A 19,331-nucleotide genomic window follows, 5' to 3' on the forward strand; every position below is an offset into this window, starting at 1 on the left:
TTTTCTTCATATGGCTGTTAGGTTCACAAATGTTCATTTAATTACTATACATATAGGTTATACTATAGCCTTTTATACAAATTTAAAAAAATAATTATTTCTTATACTATAGAGTGATTACATTTACTAAAAGTGTAATTTGATCCATTTCCCAACTAGTGTGCGGAGATATTGATCTTCTCAGCCTTGGGTGACCAGGCAGGCCGTGAGGCCTCTGGCTTGGAATAGTCTTGTGCATATTCCCCAGTGTGCTCTATGACATACTGATGTTTTCTTATGTGTGAAATGACATGAATAGATTAGACTTGATTACCTGATAATGCCAGATGAGAGTTTTACTGTATTATGCCATTCTCCTTAGATTTAATACTGAGTTAAATTTTTCCACTTCAGAATAACCTCTTATAATTATGAAATTCAATTTTTAATTTTTAATCCATAGGGACAAGACAAAAGAAACAATATAAACACACGTATATAAACACCCACGTAACTATATATAATATTCAACTTTATTTCAAATATACCAATTTTAAAATTTATCAATATACCCATTACGATTCTTTCTGAATGACATACCACACAAATTCAATATGGATTCTCTAAAGAATCCTCTTAGGCCACTTCACTCAAAGTCTCTGCAGCTGCTTGCACTGTGAAGGCTGCAATAGAAATCTGTCTCTTCACTTCTCCCCAGGCCTGGGAAGGGTCCACGTTGCTTTCAATATCAAACAGAGCATCATAAATTCCTGGGAATGACTCCCCTGCATACTTGTTGTGGCTGCTTGGAGCATAGATGACATGCCTGTTGATAAAATCGTTTGCTGTTTATTAGGTACCTAAATGACATACAAGAGAAACACAAGAGCACTCTGCAATTCCTGGATTGCATATTTCTATAACAATTTGAACAAGCCACTTGTCAACTGAACTTCCAAGTTCAATCATCTCTGAAGACTATTGTGTGAAATCTATAGTACTTAATTATATTTTTATTTCAAAGAAATAAAGTGGTTCAGTGCTACAAAAGTAGCAATGATGATAGTAACCACAGCAATCATGCTTGGTATTGGTATTTAATGTTTACTTCCAATTTTTCTAATGATTAGAAATAAACTCTACACAGTTGATATTAGTATTTCACAGAGGAGGAAACTGAGGTCTGAGAGATCAAGTAACTAAATGATTTGTCACAAGACACATGACAAGTGCTGCTTTTTAATATATCATGCTACCTCTTACATTATAGCACAATTGTGCTCATTAGTCTTGTTTGTGATCAGCCAACCCTATATTGTGTTTGTCATTTTTTAAAAATCCACACTATCATGTTATAATACTTAACATAGAGTTTGAAGAATCATCAAAAACAATTTTGTAATGTTCCACATGACCAAGGCAGAAAATGTTTTATAGAACGGGCTAAGACATTTCATGTAATAGCCCACAGAAGAGAAGGACAAACTCCAAAGTAAAGAGGTAGATAAGGCCAGAAGCAGTAGCTCATGCCTGTAATCCCATATATTAAGGAGGCCGAGGTGGGAGGATTGCTTGAGGCCAGGAGTTCTAGACAAGCCTGGGCAACATAGGGACACCCTGTCTCTACAAACCAAAGTATACATATTAGCTGGACATGGTGGCATGTGTCTGTTGTCTTAGCTTCCTGGGAGGCTGCTGTGGGAAGACTGCTTGAGCCCAAAAGTCTGAGGCTGCAGTGAGCTACAACTGTACAACTGAACTCTGGCCTGGGAGACACAGTGAGACCCTGTCTCTTAGGAAAAAAGAAAGGGGGTGGGGGATGGATAAAAATATACTGCCATTGGCGATCCAGTCAACATGTTTGAAGATGCTCTTACTACCAAACCAGAACCTTTTATAATCCCTAGAAAAAAAGTTAGGGCCTTTTCTGGCTGTCCAATGATCTATCTCATTCTGTAATATTTAGAAAATCAACCTGAGGACAGTCAATGTTTGGCAGGAAAAAATTCAACTGTCAGGATTTAGGAGGAAATAAAATCTCTAAATCAACATTAGGGAAAAGAATAAATAAATATAAACTTATTGTATATATTATATATAGAGAGATGTTTGGGTTGTGTGTATACATAAGCAAAAATATATTTAAAATAGGAAAGGAGCTAAAATTATACACACAAGAATATAACCGTGATTTTATATTTTTCTGATAAAATTGGGGAGATTTTTATTTCCTGCCGTGGCTTTCTGGATCTTCTATATTTTCTAAAATAAACATATATTCTGTTATAATCAGAACAAAGATACTCAAAATAAAGATATGCAAAAATCATATTACATTATATGAAGAAATAATACCACTATAACTTCCTATATATATTTTGAAATTTTCCATTTGCTTGCAAGAAATCAACTACAATATTTTTCCACAATGAAAAAATAAAAATAATTACAAGAAACAGTGATATTATAGAAAGGAGTCATATTTTCTTTTCTTACCTATAAAAAGGTCTGTCTGGTAACCCTAATGGATCAATAAATGCTCTTTCCAGAAACATGAGTTGATCATTCATCATTCTTAATAATATTGGGCTGAGAAAGAAAATGAATATAATTATAACTTCATGAAAATATATTTCTATGCAGAAAATAAAAATTTCAGAACAAAACTGAATTTAGTTATCTCCAGGAATTGCTTCTAGGCCCACCCCCTACACCAAAATTTGTGCATACTAAAGTCCTGCAAGGAAGACACATGTATATGAAAAGTTGGCCCTCCTCCTCTGTGGAATTAACAGGGTGAGAACGAACAAACTATAAAACAAATTAAATTGATCTCTTGGTATAATGATCCAGATTTAAGTCTAAAAGTTACTTAAAATTGTATCATTTCAAGTGATTTTCAGAATGGTTTAAGTAGAGCATTCTTGGAGTGTGATATGACTTTCTGGATTAACTTGTTCTGCCTCAATGAGGAAATGTAGCTGTGTATGTGGAATCTGAAGCCACATCTGATCTCCCTTGGGTTAGCTGCCCCCAGTATAACTCTTACCACATGCTTAATCCCTCTTTGACATCTTAGTCTTCATATTGTTAAGACAATGAGATAGGCAATTATATAAAATAGAAAATGTTTACGGAACACATGGCTAGTAGTTTAAACGGAATGTAACAGTTGTTTTTTAAGTTTCTATAATTCTCTTACTTTATATTTTTCATTCGTTTCTCATTAGCTACATCTGAGGTTCTCAGATTCAAGCCTGCAGAGTGAGCATCATTCAGTGATAAAAGTTCTAATATATCAAAGCTAAAAGAAAGATGATTGTTGAGTTTTTTTCCACATAAATGAATTTACTTACCTAAAATACTTTTGTTCTAGATTCATGTCCATCCTACTTTTAGATATTTAACAAAATCATTTTCTGTATGCAATGCTAATATTTTCAAATATAAGTTTGAAAATAAAAGATTTAATTTGGCAAAATAAACAGTTTTCCATATTTAAAAATAACAAGAATAGTCGGCCCTCTATATATGTGGGTTTTAGTCCATCAATACTGTATTTTATTTTGTCTTCTTAAGAGATGGAGTCTTGTTCTGTTGCCCAGGCTGGAGTGCAGTGGCTTGATCATAGCTCACTATAGTCTCAAACTCCTGGGCTCAAGCAATCCCCCTGCCTCAGCTTCCTGAGTACCTGGGATTACAGTGAATAATACTGAATTTTCCATCTGCATTTGCTTGCTAATATGAAATCTATGGATAGAGAGGGCTCACTATATTAATGGAAAAAAGAATTCATGTATAAGTGGACCCGTGTAGTTCAAATCGCTGTTGTTCAAATGTCAATTGCAAATTTTAACATTCTGTAATATGCAAATTAAGAATAAAATACATAGCTATCACATTTTTAAAATCCTATAAAATACTATACTGCTGAGGCTTTTAAAAGCACAGAAACAGCTGTATGTGCCAATGGAAAAAATAATAGTGATTTTTATTTACATTGGCATAATAAGGCAAGATTTTCTTCACCTTAGGTATCCTAGTAATCTACTCACTGAAGTAATATCAATATTAAAATAAGATGACCTGATAATGTTTAGTAAGATGCCTGGCAAATTAGATTTACCAAGTGATAACTAACAATATTCCTTTCATTTTTAAAGCTAAACCTATTATGAACACAAGAGATGATGATTACTTCAGTCTTCTAACAATATTTGGATACCTCCTATGTATCAAACACTCCCTGCTTTTACAGAACTTACATTCCAAAAGGAGTGTTGAGGTTGTTTTGTAGTAAGAATGATTCAATATAATTGAAAGCTTATCAGCAAGCCCTGAATACTTCAACAATGAATTACTGAATTTAATATACCAATTCTTTCACAATTTAATTAACTAATGAGAAAAAATCATTACAATAAGAAAGCATAAATCATCTTATTCATTAATTTCCCTCTTGCTTTTTATAGTTTTGTTTTACTGACAGCATTTAGTGATCATTTCCTATGTGCCAATTACTGTTCTGAATGTTTATACAAAATGTGATTTTTAATTTTCAGAGCGATTCTGCAAAGTGGGCAGGGTAATAGCCCCATTTTGTAGATGAGATAACAAAGGATCATGAGTTAAATAACTTGCCTAAATTCACACTAGAAAGTTTTAGAGTGAAATAGGAGGTCGGTATTGTCCTTTCAACTGCACCTTGCTGACAAAAGGAGAACAAGAACAACTTAAATCCCCATAATTTGGATTTGAGCTATTTTTAATATTTATGTATTTAGCATCATGAATTCAGATTCTGTGATAGTATAAAGGTAAATTAAACACAGAATACCTGTTAGCAGCTCCCATAAACAGTTGAGACAATCGAATGAAGGATAATTTCAATAAGATGCTATGGGTTTCGGAATCAAATTCACAAAGCATTGCTACAAGTACGAAAACTCATGTGGCTACACACATGTAAATGCACGCATATGCACCCACGCCCACACACACACACTTCTCTTTCTCTGTATCCTGTGTCTACATCTTATATTCTTTGATGGGGCAAGAAGTAATACAAGAAAAGCAAGATGAAGACATGTCTCTTCCTTAGATTTCAAAGTTTTGGTTGAGAAATTCAACATTCAGTTTAATTTACTTAGTTAGAATTTACTATTATTATGTGCAATGCACTGTGCAGGTGTTTCAGAATTTGTAAATATATAGGGAACAGAGTGGATCTTTACTATCATTTAGAGAAAATAAAACAACTGTAGAAATACTAAAGGAAGGGGAAGCTGAGTGTGCTAAACAACAAGTGTCCTAGACAAACCAGAATTCAAACCATAAGGCATTTTGTCAGAGGGAGAAAACATTTTTTCTTTTAAATACAAAAAGAAAACCAGTTTTATAGAATACATGGTGTTTGGGATCTCCTTAAGATGTATTTCTCATTGTTGACTTTTTTACCCACATACAAAAATTATAAAGAATTGGAAAGAATAGGAAAACAATTCTTCCAATATTCCCTGAGGATAACATAATTATTAAAATAATTCCTTAATTCCCTTTAAGTTTTTCCTATATTTGTTAAGTAAAAATTAATCAAACTATATTTACAATTTTATAAACTTTCTGCTTACTTCATATTTTATTCTAAGTATCTTCTATTATATTGTATTTCTAATAATCCATTTTAAGGATTATAAAATGTTCACATTGGTGAATATCAAATCTTTTAGTAATTTCTCTTCTCTTAGGCATTAGGTTATTTTGAATTACTGGCTATTATAATTTTATACTTCAAATCTTTCTCCGGGCAGTCTTTCTTTTCCAAAACAGAGACTTTTTCCTAAGAAATAATTCAAGAAATGGAATACCTATGTCAAAGCACAGGACTCTGTGACAGTTCTTGAACACGTTAGCAATATGTATATATCTTTTTCAAAAAAGCTAAAATAATTCATAATGCTATCAGAAAAGCATGGAGACCATATGCTTCAGTGTACCAGCTACAGCAGTGGGCACAACCAAGGTTTAAATTGTTATTAATGTGTTGTAAAAATAACGTCACATTACTTTCATTTGTATTTCTGAATTATGCATTAGTGAACTGCAATATTTTGCTATGTTTCTTTACAGGTGTTTCTTCGACAACATTTTTATAATTATTTGTCTTGTTTCTTACCGATATTTGCAGTTTGTTCTTTTGGACTATTTAAATTAATTTTCAAAAAATATTTTTATAATGTATATATTACTCTCCATTTTTGCTAGAAAATAAGTTTTCAACTTTCTTAACTTTTCTTTTGAATATTAATTTTCATATTCTGAACCATTTTAATGATCTCAAATATGATTGCATCATTTCCCCACTGCTTCTAAACTTGGCATCTGTCTTTCAAGAAATTTCCATTTTTACTAAAAAATTCTTTACAGCTGTTGTTTATGTGAGCATACAATGTGAAGTGTGATTCTGAGTTTTATTTTATAGCAGGTACTAACATAGTTTATACAATGTTATGATTGACTAATCTTTCCCAATTGATTTTTGCTGTATCATTTATTACTAGTACTTCCTTATATATCACTGAGCCTATTTTTACATCATCTACTCTGATCTTTTTATGTATCCTTACATCAGCTCCTAGCGATTTGATGTTTACATCATGATACTATATTTAATACACATATCTGTGCCCTCAAAATCCTACTTTAAAAAAATTACCTTAGTATTCTCACCAAGTATTTTTCCTTCCATCTTAAAATTTTGTTCAAATTGTGTTGTACTTGTGTAATCTTACACAGAATTAATCCTAAATGTTTAACATTTCCAAAATTAATGGCTTCACAATATTTGCTATTCTGGATAAATAGAATTTTGCCAGATGGAAGTGGAAATAAGGAGCTCTATGTGGAGGTAATGAAATAAAAAAAAAGAGGCAGAAAGAAATCATGCTTTGAAAATTAAATAGTCTGGCTGAGTTATGATGTACAGATACTGAAAAAACAAGAAATACAACTGGAAACAGCTGGGGTCACACAGTGAAGGCCCTTCATTGTTAAGCAGAGTATGTTGTAACTGATCAAATGGCAGGAGGGAGAGACTGACATTTCTCAGCAGCACAGTTGCCACTCCAAATGTTGAAAGTAGGTCTTCTGAGATAGGGCAGCCCTACATAGGATGTGCTAGAGTGGAAAGACAGAAAGCAGCAGGAAATGGCACTTGTCTACCTATGTAACAAGCTGCACGTTCTGCACATGTATCCCAGAACTTAAAGTAAAACAAATTTAAAAACAGAAAACAGCAAGAAATTCCCAAAGCTAGTTTAGCAACAGTGATGTTAGTTTCCTTTTAAATACATATATGTGTGTGTAGATATAGGCACAGATATAGATAGATATCGATATAGATATAGATATAGATATATAGATATAGATATAGATATAGAACGTACTTGCTTTTGTCAAAGTCCTGGAGTCTGTCACTGAACTTGGAAGCAATTTCTGTAAAATTCTTTACTGCAGAAAAAAGTGAATCTGAAATAGAAATTGGGATCATCAAATGCTTAAAGAACGTAATTTCTAATGGCATTGGTCCAAAGTTCAAGAAAAGGAACAATATAGAAGCCATCATCTTTTGTGTTTTACAAGGTATTTATATTTCTATATTATAAGATGTGAGCATCCATAAAATGAAAAATACATTTATAGACATAAACAGAATATTGGATCACTTGCAATAGCAATCAATAATAAATGACCTAAGATAGCCTATTATATTTTGGAGATTAATAGAACCATACAGATGAGGAATTTGAAAAAGGAAGGGTAACATACCAAATGATACACTGTATGTCTTCATTTCCTGTGGATGTTTCATAGAAATATTGTAGATTTTGTCAGCATACTTTCTTAAAACTACAGCATAATCTCGACAATCAAAAGGGAGCACTATGGAATTGGCTAGTTCAAACACCATCCCTCCTCGAACCTGGGCCACAGTGAGGTGATATTTAAACATCGGATCATAAAACTTTTCCACCAGCTCATATGTTTCGTAGACACTGTGATACAGTGGATAGCTGCTGAATTTGTTTGTTTCCTACAGAAAAAAATAACAAAACATATCTCTTATAGGATAGCTTACAATAACATGATTAGCACCATATTTACTATTAGTATTAGTAAGATTGGTCAGTGATGGATCAAGGAAAGTACTTAAGCATCTCAATAAGTTACTTCCTAAACAGCTAATATTGTGATACATAAACACACTCCAAGCTTGTACTAATTAAAATATGTGTATATAATATAACAAATATTATTTAAAAAATATTTCAAAGGGACCAAACAGGCTTGCCTCTAAGAATGCAGAAGACTGCATTCTTAGATTCATGTTTTAAGAATCTGAAAAAACAAGACAAGACAATCTTGCCTTTGGGTAAAAATAAGAATACAGAATTGTTAAAGGCAAGTAAATAAGTATTACAAGTATTACACAATATTGTATAGGAGAAGACACTAAATTGTTTAATCACTAAAATTCCATGAATAAATGATTGTCTGACAAACAGTGTGCAGAAGGCTGGAGAGTCTGAGTGGTGAGGGGTGCAGTAGTGGATCTAAAGTCTCACTAAGGAGAGAGAAGGGAGGCCCAGACAGGTGTCAGGAAAACCAAAACTATAGGTAGAAGGAAGGACTTTTCAAACTGTGAATTGCTGGTTTATCACTTTCGACCATTAAGATGTTTATTTTTTATTATTAATATAAAAGGACATTTTATGTACTGATGTGTTGAAGAGACTGGGATTCTGGAATTACCCTGCCAGGGTTTGAATCTAGGCTTCAGGACTTACTACCAAAAACTTTAGGTGGTCATCTGGCTTTTCTTTGTTGTAATTTTTTTCACAGTAAAATGTAGACAATATTAATATTTATCCTCACTCTCAGCTCCCATATAACTCTACCTAACTTCCTACCTCACAGACAGGAGATTGAAGATGTTCCATCTGGGAAGAATAGCCTGTGAGGAAAGACTTACAGAAACTTAATGTCAACTCTAAATCGCCAAATGTCTTTTCTGTATTTGGAGTTGAGCTAAATCTTTTATTATTGCAATATTCTTGTTGGAAAAGTTTTGAATGAACTCTTCCTTACCATTTTTATAAGGGTGAGAATGATTTTTCTTTATAACATAAAATTTAAAAACGAAGATGTATCAGGATTAAAATATTACTTATAAATATGGACGTATCATAAAAGCTGACAAAGGTTTCATCTGATGAACAGAAATCAGGGATGGTATGAATATGAAATGGAAATAAGAAACAACTGTTTTTAATTATATACCAGTGTTCTTATAAAACTACTTGACATTTTATAAACTATGTACCCATTTTACTTTGAAGAAAATGAAAACCATATATGTGTGTGTGTGTGTGTGTGTGTGTGTGTGTATATATATACATATATAAAATCTACAACAGAAGACAAGGAATCATGACTTTTACATGTTCAAAGTGTATTATACTGATATGGATTGGCTCTGTGTCCCCACCCAAATCTCATCTTGAATTATGATAATCCCCACGTGTCATGGGAGAGACCTGGTGGGAGGTAAGTGAATCATGGGGGAGACGTTTTCCTGCCCTGCTCGCCTGACACTGAATAAGTCTCATGCAATCTAATGGTTTTATAACGGGAAGTTCCCCTGCACCTGCTCTCTTGTCTGCTGCCGTGTAACATGTAACTTTGCTCCTCATTCGCCTTCAGCCATGATTGTGGGGTCTCCCCAGCCATAAGAAACTGTGATTCAATTAGACATATTTCCCTTGTAAATGACCAGTCTCGGGTATGTCTTTGTTAGGAGCAGGAGAACAGACTAATATATATAATCTGTTCTTTATTAAACAAATTTTTCATTTGTTTAATGACATTATTTGTTTAATAATTAGAGCTATAGTAAGAGATGGAAATTCAAATGCACTGATTAATTTTGAATGATAATGGGGAGATACTGACTAATTTTGAATAAGGAGGAGAGTGAAATCAAAGACAATTCCTACATTTTCAACTTAAATGACTGGGTGAATGCAGTGCCAGCAAATGAAACAGAAAAGATGTTTAAGGGAGTACACGGAAGTTCACATTTGCAGACATGAGTATTGATACCAACTGACACTTGAATTTAGGGTAGGAATATCAGATACAGGAGTTATCCTATGTAGTAGCGATACTGTCAACCATTGAGACTTCTCTCTGCTTTCAACTAACGTTTGAGGCACTTTTTGGAGTCAGAATTTGTTTAGTTAAAACATATTCATAAATAATCTTGAATAATTTAGATTCACTTACCCAATTTTTAGTATACCGTGCTCTGCCTGAGGCAATTCCAAGTCGTTGGAAGAACACCTCAAAATCATTTCCAGATCCCAATTTGCTTATCCTTTTAGAGATAAAACAACAGAATTATTTCAAAGTAATTTGTTCATTAAGTACAGATTACATGTTCATTAAACTAAACTCCATTCTATTATAAATGTAATTTTAAACATACAGATTTAGAATGCAGCAAAAACATGAAAAGAATATTATTTTTCATCACAAAATATCTCCTTCTATGAGACTATTTTGTGTAGGAATGACTATTTTATGTCACATTTTGTTAAAGGTTTCTGAAGTTGGAAAACGTTTTCCTTAAGATTATTTCATTCCATTTATCATCTTTATCTGTTGTACATAATAGAGTGAAAAGCAAATATTTTTCAGATAATTTGGACATAAATTTTGCCCTTTATAATATAAATAATTTGTGCTGTTGACATCAATAAACTCAGAGTACTGAGATATTTATTCTTCTTCCCTTGCTTGTGAAGATACAACCAATGTTGAAGTGATGCTTGCATTTTTATTACAGTAAGAAAAATATTTGTTAACTATATGATATTCAGAAAAAGAATAATTACAAGGTGATGAGGTGACAGAAAAAATGAGAATTACTTTTCACCATTATCTCTCTCAGGGGTTGAGCATCCCTTATCCAAAAATCCAAAATCTGTATCAAAATATCTCATGCACCCCAAAAATACATACACCTACTACATACTCACAAAAATTAAAGATAAGAAAATTTTTAAAAATGCTGCAAAATCCAAAAGTTTTTACGCACCTACACGACACTGAAAGGAAATGCTAACTGAAGCATTTCAGATTACAAACTTTCAGATTAGGGATGTTCAACCAGTAAGTATAATGCAAATATTCCAAAATCTTAAAAAAAATCCAAAGTCCAAAATACTTCTCATCCCACACATTTCATATAAGAAATGACCAATCTATGTAATCTCTTGAAATGTTCCATATATATATATTACATATTCTAAAGACAAATCACGTTTTGATGTCCTGCAGATTTAACTATAAAATACACAATAATATTTTATTTGTGAACCAAAGGAATGCTTTTCCTTTATCAGATTTTAGACCATTTTTAAAGTTAATTTTTCACTTAATAATTGAAAGAAAATACGCTTTTATTTTCAAAACAATCCCACACTGAATTCAGAAATTTCATTCATTTGTTTACCTGGGCATGCCACTGAACTCGGGGGAAGGACTTTTTTGAGTCCAACTTTCATAAAGAGATTTGCCTTCAAAGCCTTCATCAGGGCTTTCCAGCTACACAAATTAAAACAAAAAAAGAGAATACTTATAAATCAGATATATTAAAAACAAGATGTCCATTAACAAGAAGTGAATAAGCCACAATTCAGCAAAAACAAGGGATGCTATCCATACATTAGCAGTCATCAAGAATTATAAGTTTCTGACAAATGGGAAAATACTCATGTTATTATATATAGGTGAACTATATTATAGAAATAAACTTATGAAGCACATAGCCTAAACATGTTACACCAAATTCATACCAAGCCACTGTCTTTAGATGAATGGCATAGTGTATGATCTTTTTGTCTATTTTTCTGAATTAAAGGATACTACAATCAACACAATTTATCCTCTCACAACAAAGAAAATAAAAAGAAGCAAGACGGTTAAGGGAAAGTATTCAATTTAATATTGTTTCCTATCAGTAGAGTTGCCAAAGTTATTCAATAATGTATAATAAACTGCAATGTCTGTTCTTGTACCAGTACCATGCTGTTTTGGTTACTGTAGCCTCATATTATAGTTTGATGTCTCCAGCTTTTTGTTCTTTTTGTTTAGGATTGCCTTGGTTATATGGGCTCTTTTATGGATCCATATGAATTTTAAAATAGATCTTTCAAATTCTGTGAAGAATATCAATGATAGTTTAATAGGAATAGCACTGAATCTATAATTTACTTTGGGCAAGATGGCCATTTTGATGATGTTGAATTTTGCTATCCATGATCATGGAATGTTTTTCCATTTGAATATGTGTCATCTCTGCTTCTTAGAGCAGTGGTTTGCAGTTCTCCTTGTAGAGATCTTTTACCTCCTTAGTAAGCTGTATTCATAGGTGTTTTATTCTTTTTGTGGTAATTGTGAATGGGTGTTAATTTGTGACTTGTCTCTTGGCTTCTCTCTTGTTGGTGTATAGGAATGCTAGCAATTTTTGCACATTGGTTTTGTATCCTGAGACTGCTGAAGTTGCTTATCAGCTTAAGAAGCTTTTGGACTTTGGCAATGGAATTTCTCAGATATACAATCATGTCATCTGCAAACAGGGATAGTTTGACCTCCTCTCTTTTTATCTGAATGAGCTTTATTTTTTTGTCTTGCCTGATTACCCTGGCCAACACTTCCAATACTATGTTGAATAGGAGTGATGAGAGAACAAATCCTTATTTTGTGTCAGTTTTGAAAGGGACTGCTTCCAGCTTTGGCCTATTCAGTATGATGTTGGCTGTGGGTTTGTCATATATGGCTTTTATTACTTTGAGGTATGTTCCTTCAATACCTAGTTTATTGATAGTTTTTAACACGAAGAGATATTCAATTTTATTGAAAGCTTTTTTTCTGTGTTTATTGAGATAATCATGTGGTTTTTGTTTCTAGTTCTGCCTATGTGATTAATCACATTTATTGATTTGCATATGTTGAATCAACCTTGCATCCCTGGGATGAAGCCTACTTGATTGTAGTGGATAAGCTTTTTAATGTGCTGCTGGATTTAGTTTGCCAGTATTTTGTTGAGGATTTTTGCATCAGTGTTCATCAAAGACATTGGCCTCATTTTTTTTTGTTGTTTTTGTATGTGCCAAGTTTTGGTTTCGGGATGATGCTGCTCTCATAGAATTAGTTAGGGAGGAGTCTCTCCTCCTAATTATTTTGAAATAGTTTCAATAGAAATAGTACCAGCCCTTCTTTGTACCTCTGGTAGAATTCAGCTGTGAATCCATTTGGTCCTCGGCTTTTTTTGGTTGGAAGGCTATTAATTACTGTCTCAGTTTCAGAACTCATGATTGGTTTGTTCAGGGATTCAATTTCTTTCTGGTTCAGCCTTGGGAGGGTATAAGTGTCCAGGAATTTATCCCTTTTTTTTTTTCCTTTCTTTTCTTTGTTTTTGAGATGGACTCTTGCACTGTCGCCTGGGCTACAGTGCAATGGCGTAATCTTGGCTCATTGCAACCTCTGCCTTCCAGGTTTACTCGATTCTCCTGCCTCAGCCTCCCTAGTAGCTGGGATTACAGGTACCTACCACCACACTCAGCTAATTTCTATTTCTTCTAGATTTTTTAGTTTATGTGCACAGAGGTGTTTATAACATTCTCTGATGTTTGTATTTCCGTGGGGTCAGTGGGAATATTCCCCCTTATCATTTCCGAGTGTGTTTATTTGACTCTTATCTCTTTTCTTCCTTATTAGTCTAGCTATCACTCTGTTTTATTAATTTTTTCTCAAAAAATCAGCTCCTGGATTCATTAATATTTTGAAGGGTTTTTCATGTCTCTACTGCCTGTAGATCAGCTGTGGTCTTGGTTATTTCTTGTCTTCTGCTAGCTTTGGGGTTTGTTTGCTTTTGTTCTCTAGCACACTTAGTTTTATATTAGGTTGTTAACTTGAGATCTTTCTAACATCTTCTTTTTTTGAGATGGAGTCTTGCTCTGTTGCCCAGGCTGGGGTGCAGTGGCATGATCACAGCTCACTGCATTCTCCACCTCCCAGGTTCAAGTGATTCTCCTGCCTCAGCCTCCCGAGTAGCTGGGACTACAGGCACGTGCCACTACACCACATTCGGCTAGTTTTTTGTATTTTTAGTAGAGACGAGGTTTCACCATGTTAGTCAGGATGGTCTCGATCTCCTGACCTTGTGATCCGCCCTCCTTGGTCTCCCAAAGTGCTGGGATTACAGGCGTGAGCCACTGCGCCCGACCAGATACTTTTAACTTTTAAAGTGGTCATCTAGTGCTATCCATTTCCCTTTTAATTCTGCCTTAGCTGTGTCCCAGAAATTCTGGTATGTCATATCTTTGTTCTCATTAGCTTCAAAGAACTTCTTGATTCCTGCTTTTATCTCATTATATACCCACAAGTCATTCAGGAGCAGGTTATCCAATTTCCATGGAATTGCATAGTTTTGAGTGAATTTCTTACTCTTGATTTTGAATGTGACTGCATGGTGGTACAAGAGATGTTTTTAATTTCAGTTCTTTTGCTTTTGCTGAGGAGTGTTTTACTTCCAATTATGTGATCAATTTTAGAGTAAGTGCCATGGGATGATGAGAAGAATGTATACTCTGTTGTTTCTGGGTGGAGAACTTTGTAGATATCTATCAGGTCCATTTGATCAAGTACTCAGTTCAGGTCTTGAATATCTTTGTTAATTTTATATCTTGAAAATTAATTAATATTTTCAATAGGCCATTAAGGTCTACCACTATTATCATGTGGGAGTCTAAGTTTCTTTGAAGGTCTCTAAGAACTCGCCTTATGAATCTAGGTGCTCCTGTGTTATGTGCATATATATTTAGGACAGTTAGCTCTTCTTGTTGAATTGAAGCCTTAATCATTATGTAATGCCCTTCTTTGTCCTTTTTCATCTTTGTTGGTTTAAAGTCTGTTTTGTCAGAAACTAGAATTGCAACTCCTGCATTTTTCTGTTTTCTATTTGCTTGGTAGATTTTCCTTCATCTATTTATTTTGATCTACGTGTGTCATTGCATGTGAGATGGGTCTCTTGAAGACAGGATACCAATAGGTCCTGGTTCTTTATCCAGCTTGCCACTTTGTATCTTTTAACTGGTGCATTTAATCCATTTACATATAAGATTAGCATTGATATGTTTGGATTCGAACTTATCATCATGATGTTAGCTGGTTATTTTGCAGACTTATGTGATTGCTTTATAGTCTCACTGGTCTGTGTACTTCTGTGTGTTTTTGTTGTGACTGGCAACAGTTTTTCCTTTCCATATTTAGTGCTTCTGTCAAGAACTCTTGTAAGACAGGTCTGATGGTAACAAATCCCCTCAGCATTTGCTTTTCTTAAAAGAATATTATTTCTCCTCTACTTATAAAGCTTAATGTGGTCAGATATGAATTTCTGGATTGGAATTTGTTTTTTCTAAGAATGTTGAACATTGGCCCCCAATCTCTTCTGGCTTGTAGGGTTTCAGCTGAGAGATCCACTGTTAGTCTGATGGCCTTCCCTTTGTAGGTGACCTGGCCTTTCCCTCTAGCTGCCTTTAACATTTTTTCTTTCATTTTGTCCTTGGAGAATCTGATGATTGTGTGTCTTGGGGATGATCTTCTCAAGGAGTATCTTACTGAGGTTCTCTGCATTTCCTGAATTTGAATGTTGGCCTGTCTAGCTATGTTGGGAAAGTTCTCATGGATTATGTCTTGAAATATGTTTTCCAAGCTGGTTCCATTCTTCCCATCTCTTTCATGTACATCAATCAGTCATAGATTCGGTCTCTTTACATAATCACACATTCTTTGGAGGTTTTGTTCATTGCTTTTTCTCTATGCTTGCCTGCCTGTATTATTTCAGAAAAACAGTCTTCAAGCTCTAAGATTCTTTCCTTCACTTGGTCTACACTGCTATTAATACTTGTGATTGCATTGTGAAGTTGCTGTAGTGTGTTTTTCAGCTCTATTCTTTTCTATACTGGCTTTTTTTACTGTCAGTTCCTGCAATATTTTAACATGAATTTTAACTTCCTCGAATTGGGTTATAACACACTCCTTTAGCTCAGTAAACTTTGTTCCTATCCATATTCTGAATTCTATTTCTGTCATTTCAGGCACCTCAACCCAGTTCCGAACCCTTGCTGGAGAAGTGATGCAGTCATTTGTAGGAAAGAGGGCACTCTGGCATTTAGAGTTTTCAGTGTTCTTGTACTGATCCTTTCTCATCTCTGTGGGCTCATCTGCCTTCAATCTTTGAGGTTAGTGACCTTTGGATGGAGCTTTTTCTTTTCTTTTTTAAACAGTCTAGCCAGTTTTCTGCAGGGCTGCTGTGTTGTGCTGGGGATTTGATTCCAATCCCTAGTTGCCTTAGATTTTACAGTACCTGGAGGAATCATCAGTGAAGGCTGTGAAACAGCAAAGAATGCAGCCTGCTCCTTACTCTGGGACCTCCATCCCAGGGAGTCATAGACATGTTGCCGGCCTGAACAGACCTGTAGGAGGTTGCTGGAGACCCTATTGGGAGGTCTTACCCAGACAGGAGGAAAAGGATCAGGGACCCAGTTAAAAAAGCAGTCTAGCTACATTTTTATAGAGCAACTATGCTGTGGTGGGGGTCCACTTCAGCCCTTGGTTGTCTTGGACACTCCTAAGTCTGAAACCTGCAATGGCTAAGTCACCCAAATAGCAAAGACGGTGGTCTGCCCCTCCTGGGAGCTCCATCCCGGGGTGTCCTAAAACGTCTCTCAGCCAGAGAACACCAGTGGGGGTAGCCAGAAACCCTGGTTGGGAGGCTCCACCCATTGATGAGGGATGCAGTTGGGGACCTGCTTTATGAAGCAGTCTGGCCACATTTTTGTGGGGCCTCTGTGCTGTGCTGGGGTACTGCTTCCACCCCTAGTCATCTTGGGCTCTCCGAAGCCTAAAGGTTGGAATGGTTAAGCCACCCAAACAGCAAAGATGGCAGCCCACCCCTCTATCTCCACTCCCAGCTCCCCCTACCACCCAAGAGCTCTTTCCCAGGTAGGCGCAACACTGCTACCCGTGGCTGGCTGGAAATCCAAGCCCGTGGGTCTTATCCTGTGAGATGCTGTAGAAGTGGGGCCTGCAGACCATTGCGGCTCAGGCCCCTGAATTCAGCCTCTTTTTTATGGGTATGTATGAGTGTCTAACCTCCTGCTTTGCTGGAGTTGCAGCTACTTTTGCCATGAAGCCTGGAAAGCTGGAATGTCTAAAGCTCCTGTGTCTCCATGCATACCTGAGTGGCTGCTCTGCTAAGACTCCATGCAGCTGTGTGTCAGACTGAAGGGTCTGGTGGGGTGGGTTCACCTAAGGGCATCTTAGGTGACCTAAGGGCTGCAAAGATCCATGGAAAAAGCATGGTTTCTTGGGGTTGCACATTCACTCATCATTTTCCTGGATGGGGGAGGTTCCCTTGACTCTGTGTCATTTCCAGGAGGGCTGTCATCCTGCCTTGCTTTTCTTCATTCTCCTTTGGTTGGGTTGTTTCCTTGATTAGTCCCAATGTTAGTACTTGTTCGTTTCAGTTGAAGGTGCTGTATTTACTTGCCCCTTCCCTTTCTCTTTGTGAGAGCCATACACCATAGCTGCTTCTAGTCAGTCATCTTGGTCACTCCTCCATTCCATTCTTTTGAAACCAAAGCTTAATGGCATTTAAATTTTATTTATAATCCCTATCTGAAAAAATGTAATTGTGGTCTCATCCAGCCTCTGTTCCTGGAAGCCAGCACCTGCTATTCTTATGAATATTCTTTCTCAATTAGAACATTTAACGATTCCTGTGTCCTGAATTAATTGATATCACTATACTGAAGAGTATGAACAAGTTTTTAAATTAAGGAGTTGAGCCATAGGACCAAGTCTTGGTTCGGCTACTTTACAAGTCATGTGTGACTTTGGTGGCCAGTGTTCTTTGAGCTCAGTTTCACTGTTTTAAGAATGGAGATGGTAGACATGATGCTACTCATGTGCTACCTCACAGTGGTGTGGTGAGAAATGAAGCAATCTGTATAAACAGTTTACTAGATGTGATGGTCTGTGGAGATGGGATGTCATATTTGTTATATGAAAAGAAGACAAGAAGTTATAAAACAACACCAATGTTTAACATAATAATACCTCAAGAAAACATCACTCGTAGAACTTATATACCTCTTTTGTTAGGTTGTATACCAAGCTGTACATCAGTGGTGTACAATCAACTCTCAGAGTGTAGTTTCCTGAAAAATAAGAAAAGAATAGATTTTAAAATTTATTTTCTTTCTGTTATTATTTTCTTCAAAGACCACTGCTAACTTCCTAGCCAGAATGTTGTTTTAAAACCCGATTTCAACTATAACTCTCCAATGGCTTCCCATCTAACTCTGTAAATTCCATCATCCTCACCAAAGCCCACAGTGTCATATATGAAACCTCAGGTCACCTCTCAAAATCTGCATTTTACATTCTGCCCAAGAATACTCCCTCAGCATCTTTGCACACACGGTCCTTTCAGCCTGGAACAGTATGCTGCATTATATCTGCATAACTTACTCCTCCTCTGGTCTAATGTCATGTTTTTCTGAGAGATTTCCCCTATCACCCTACCTAAAATAGCACTCTGTTACCCCCTAATTTTAGCCACTCTCTCTTTTAACCTTGGCTCATATTTCTCCATATTACTCATCTATTTAACATAAAACATATTAAGTACTTGTCTTTTTTTCATTGGCCCTCCAACTAGACGATAAGTCCCCTGGGAGAAGGTGCACTCTTTTGTTTGCTGTCATACCCCAGTGCTTAGAACAATCCTAGAATTTAGCTTTTGACCAATCAATATTTATTGGGACAATGAATTTGTGAACCAGGTGCTCTTCTTAGAGTTTCAGTCCCCATTCCTCAGGAGGTCAAGGGCTGGCGGTTGTGACAATCAAGTGAAGCACCCAGGAGAGGTGTTCTTGGGAAGCCAAGACAGCACAGGGAGGGGTTGCTGACTCAGGAGGAGTTTTGGGGGAGGGAAGTCAAGACAACTTCACAAACTTGGAGAGGGGACTCTTGAACTGGATTTTCTAGAACCGGGACACAGTTGGGAGTGGGGGCGGGGGCCGGGGGGGAATGGTATTTGCAGCTAAGGGCATAGCCTGCGCAAATGCCCAGAAATGTAAAAGCACATGAAGCACTCAGAGGATGGCAACTAGCTTTTATCCCAAAGCCTAAGATACATGCTTGAGAACAGTAAAAGTTGA

The 19,331-nt window shown here is 35.6% G+C and overlaps 1 protein-coding gene across 5 annotated transcripts in view; it reads right to left on the reverse strand.

Annotated features, from left to right (window-relative positions):
- Positions 1-494: 494 nt before the first annotated feature.
- FOLH1B (folate hydrolase 1B) overlaps positions 495-19,331 on the reverse strand; it is a 63,824-nt gene continuing 44,987 nt past the window's right edge. For 3 of the 5 annotated variants that reach the window (XM_011938467.1, XM_011938463.1, XM_011938464.1), the window contains 7 exons: positions 18,259-18,326; positions 11,555-11,646; positions 10,324-10,414; positions 7,807-8,071; positions 7,425-7,506; positions 2,476-2,568; positions 495-805 (listed from right to left, as the gene is read on the reverse strand). In XM_011938467.1, coding sequence (XP_011793857.1) covers positions 616-805; positions 2,476-2,568; positions 7,425-7,506; positions 7,807-8,071; positions 10,324-10,414; positions 11,555-11,646; positions 18,259-18,326 — 881 coding nt within the window. In that variant the 3' untranslated portion in view covers positions 495-615. The remainder of the gene's footprint in view (positions 806-2,475; positions 2,569-7,424; positions 7,507-7,806; positions 8,072-10,323; positions 10,415-11,554; positions 11,647-18,258; positions 18,327-19,331) is intronic. The other 2 variants (XM_011938465.1, XM_011938466.1) reach the window with 1 other exon arrangement.

This window comes from Colobus angolensis, unplaced genomic scaffold (genome assembly GCF_000951035.1).
Source record: "Colobus angolensis palliatus isolate OR3802 unplaced genomic scaffold, Cang.pa_1.0 Scaffold174, whole genome shotgun sequence".
Lineage (NCBI taxonomy): Eukaryota > Metazoa > Chordata > Mammalia > Primates > Cercopithecidae > Colobus > Colobus angolensis.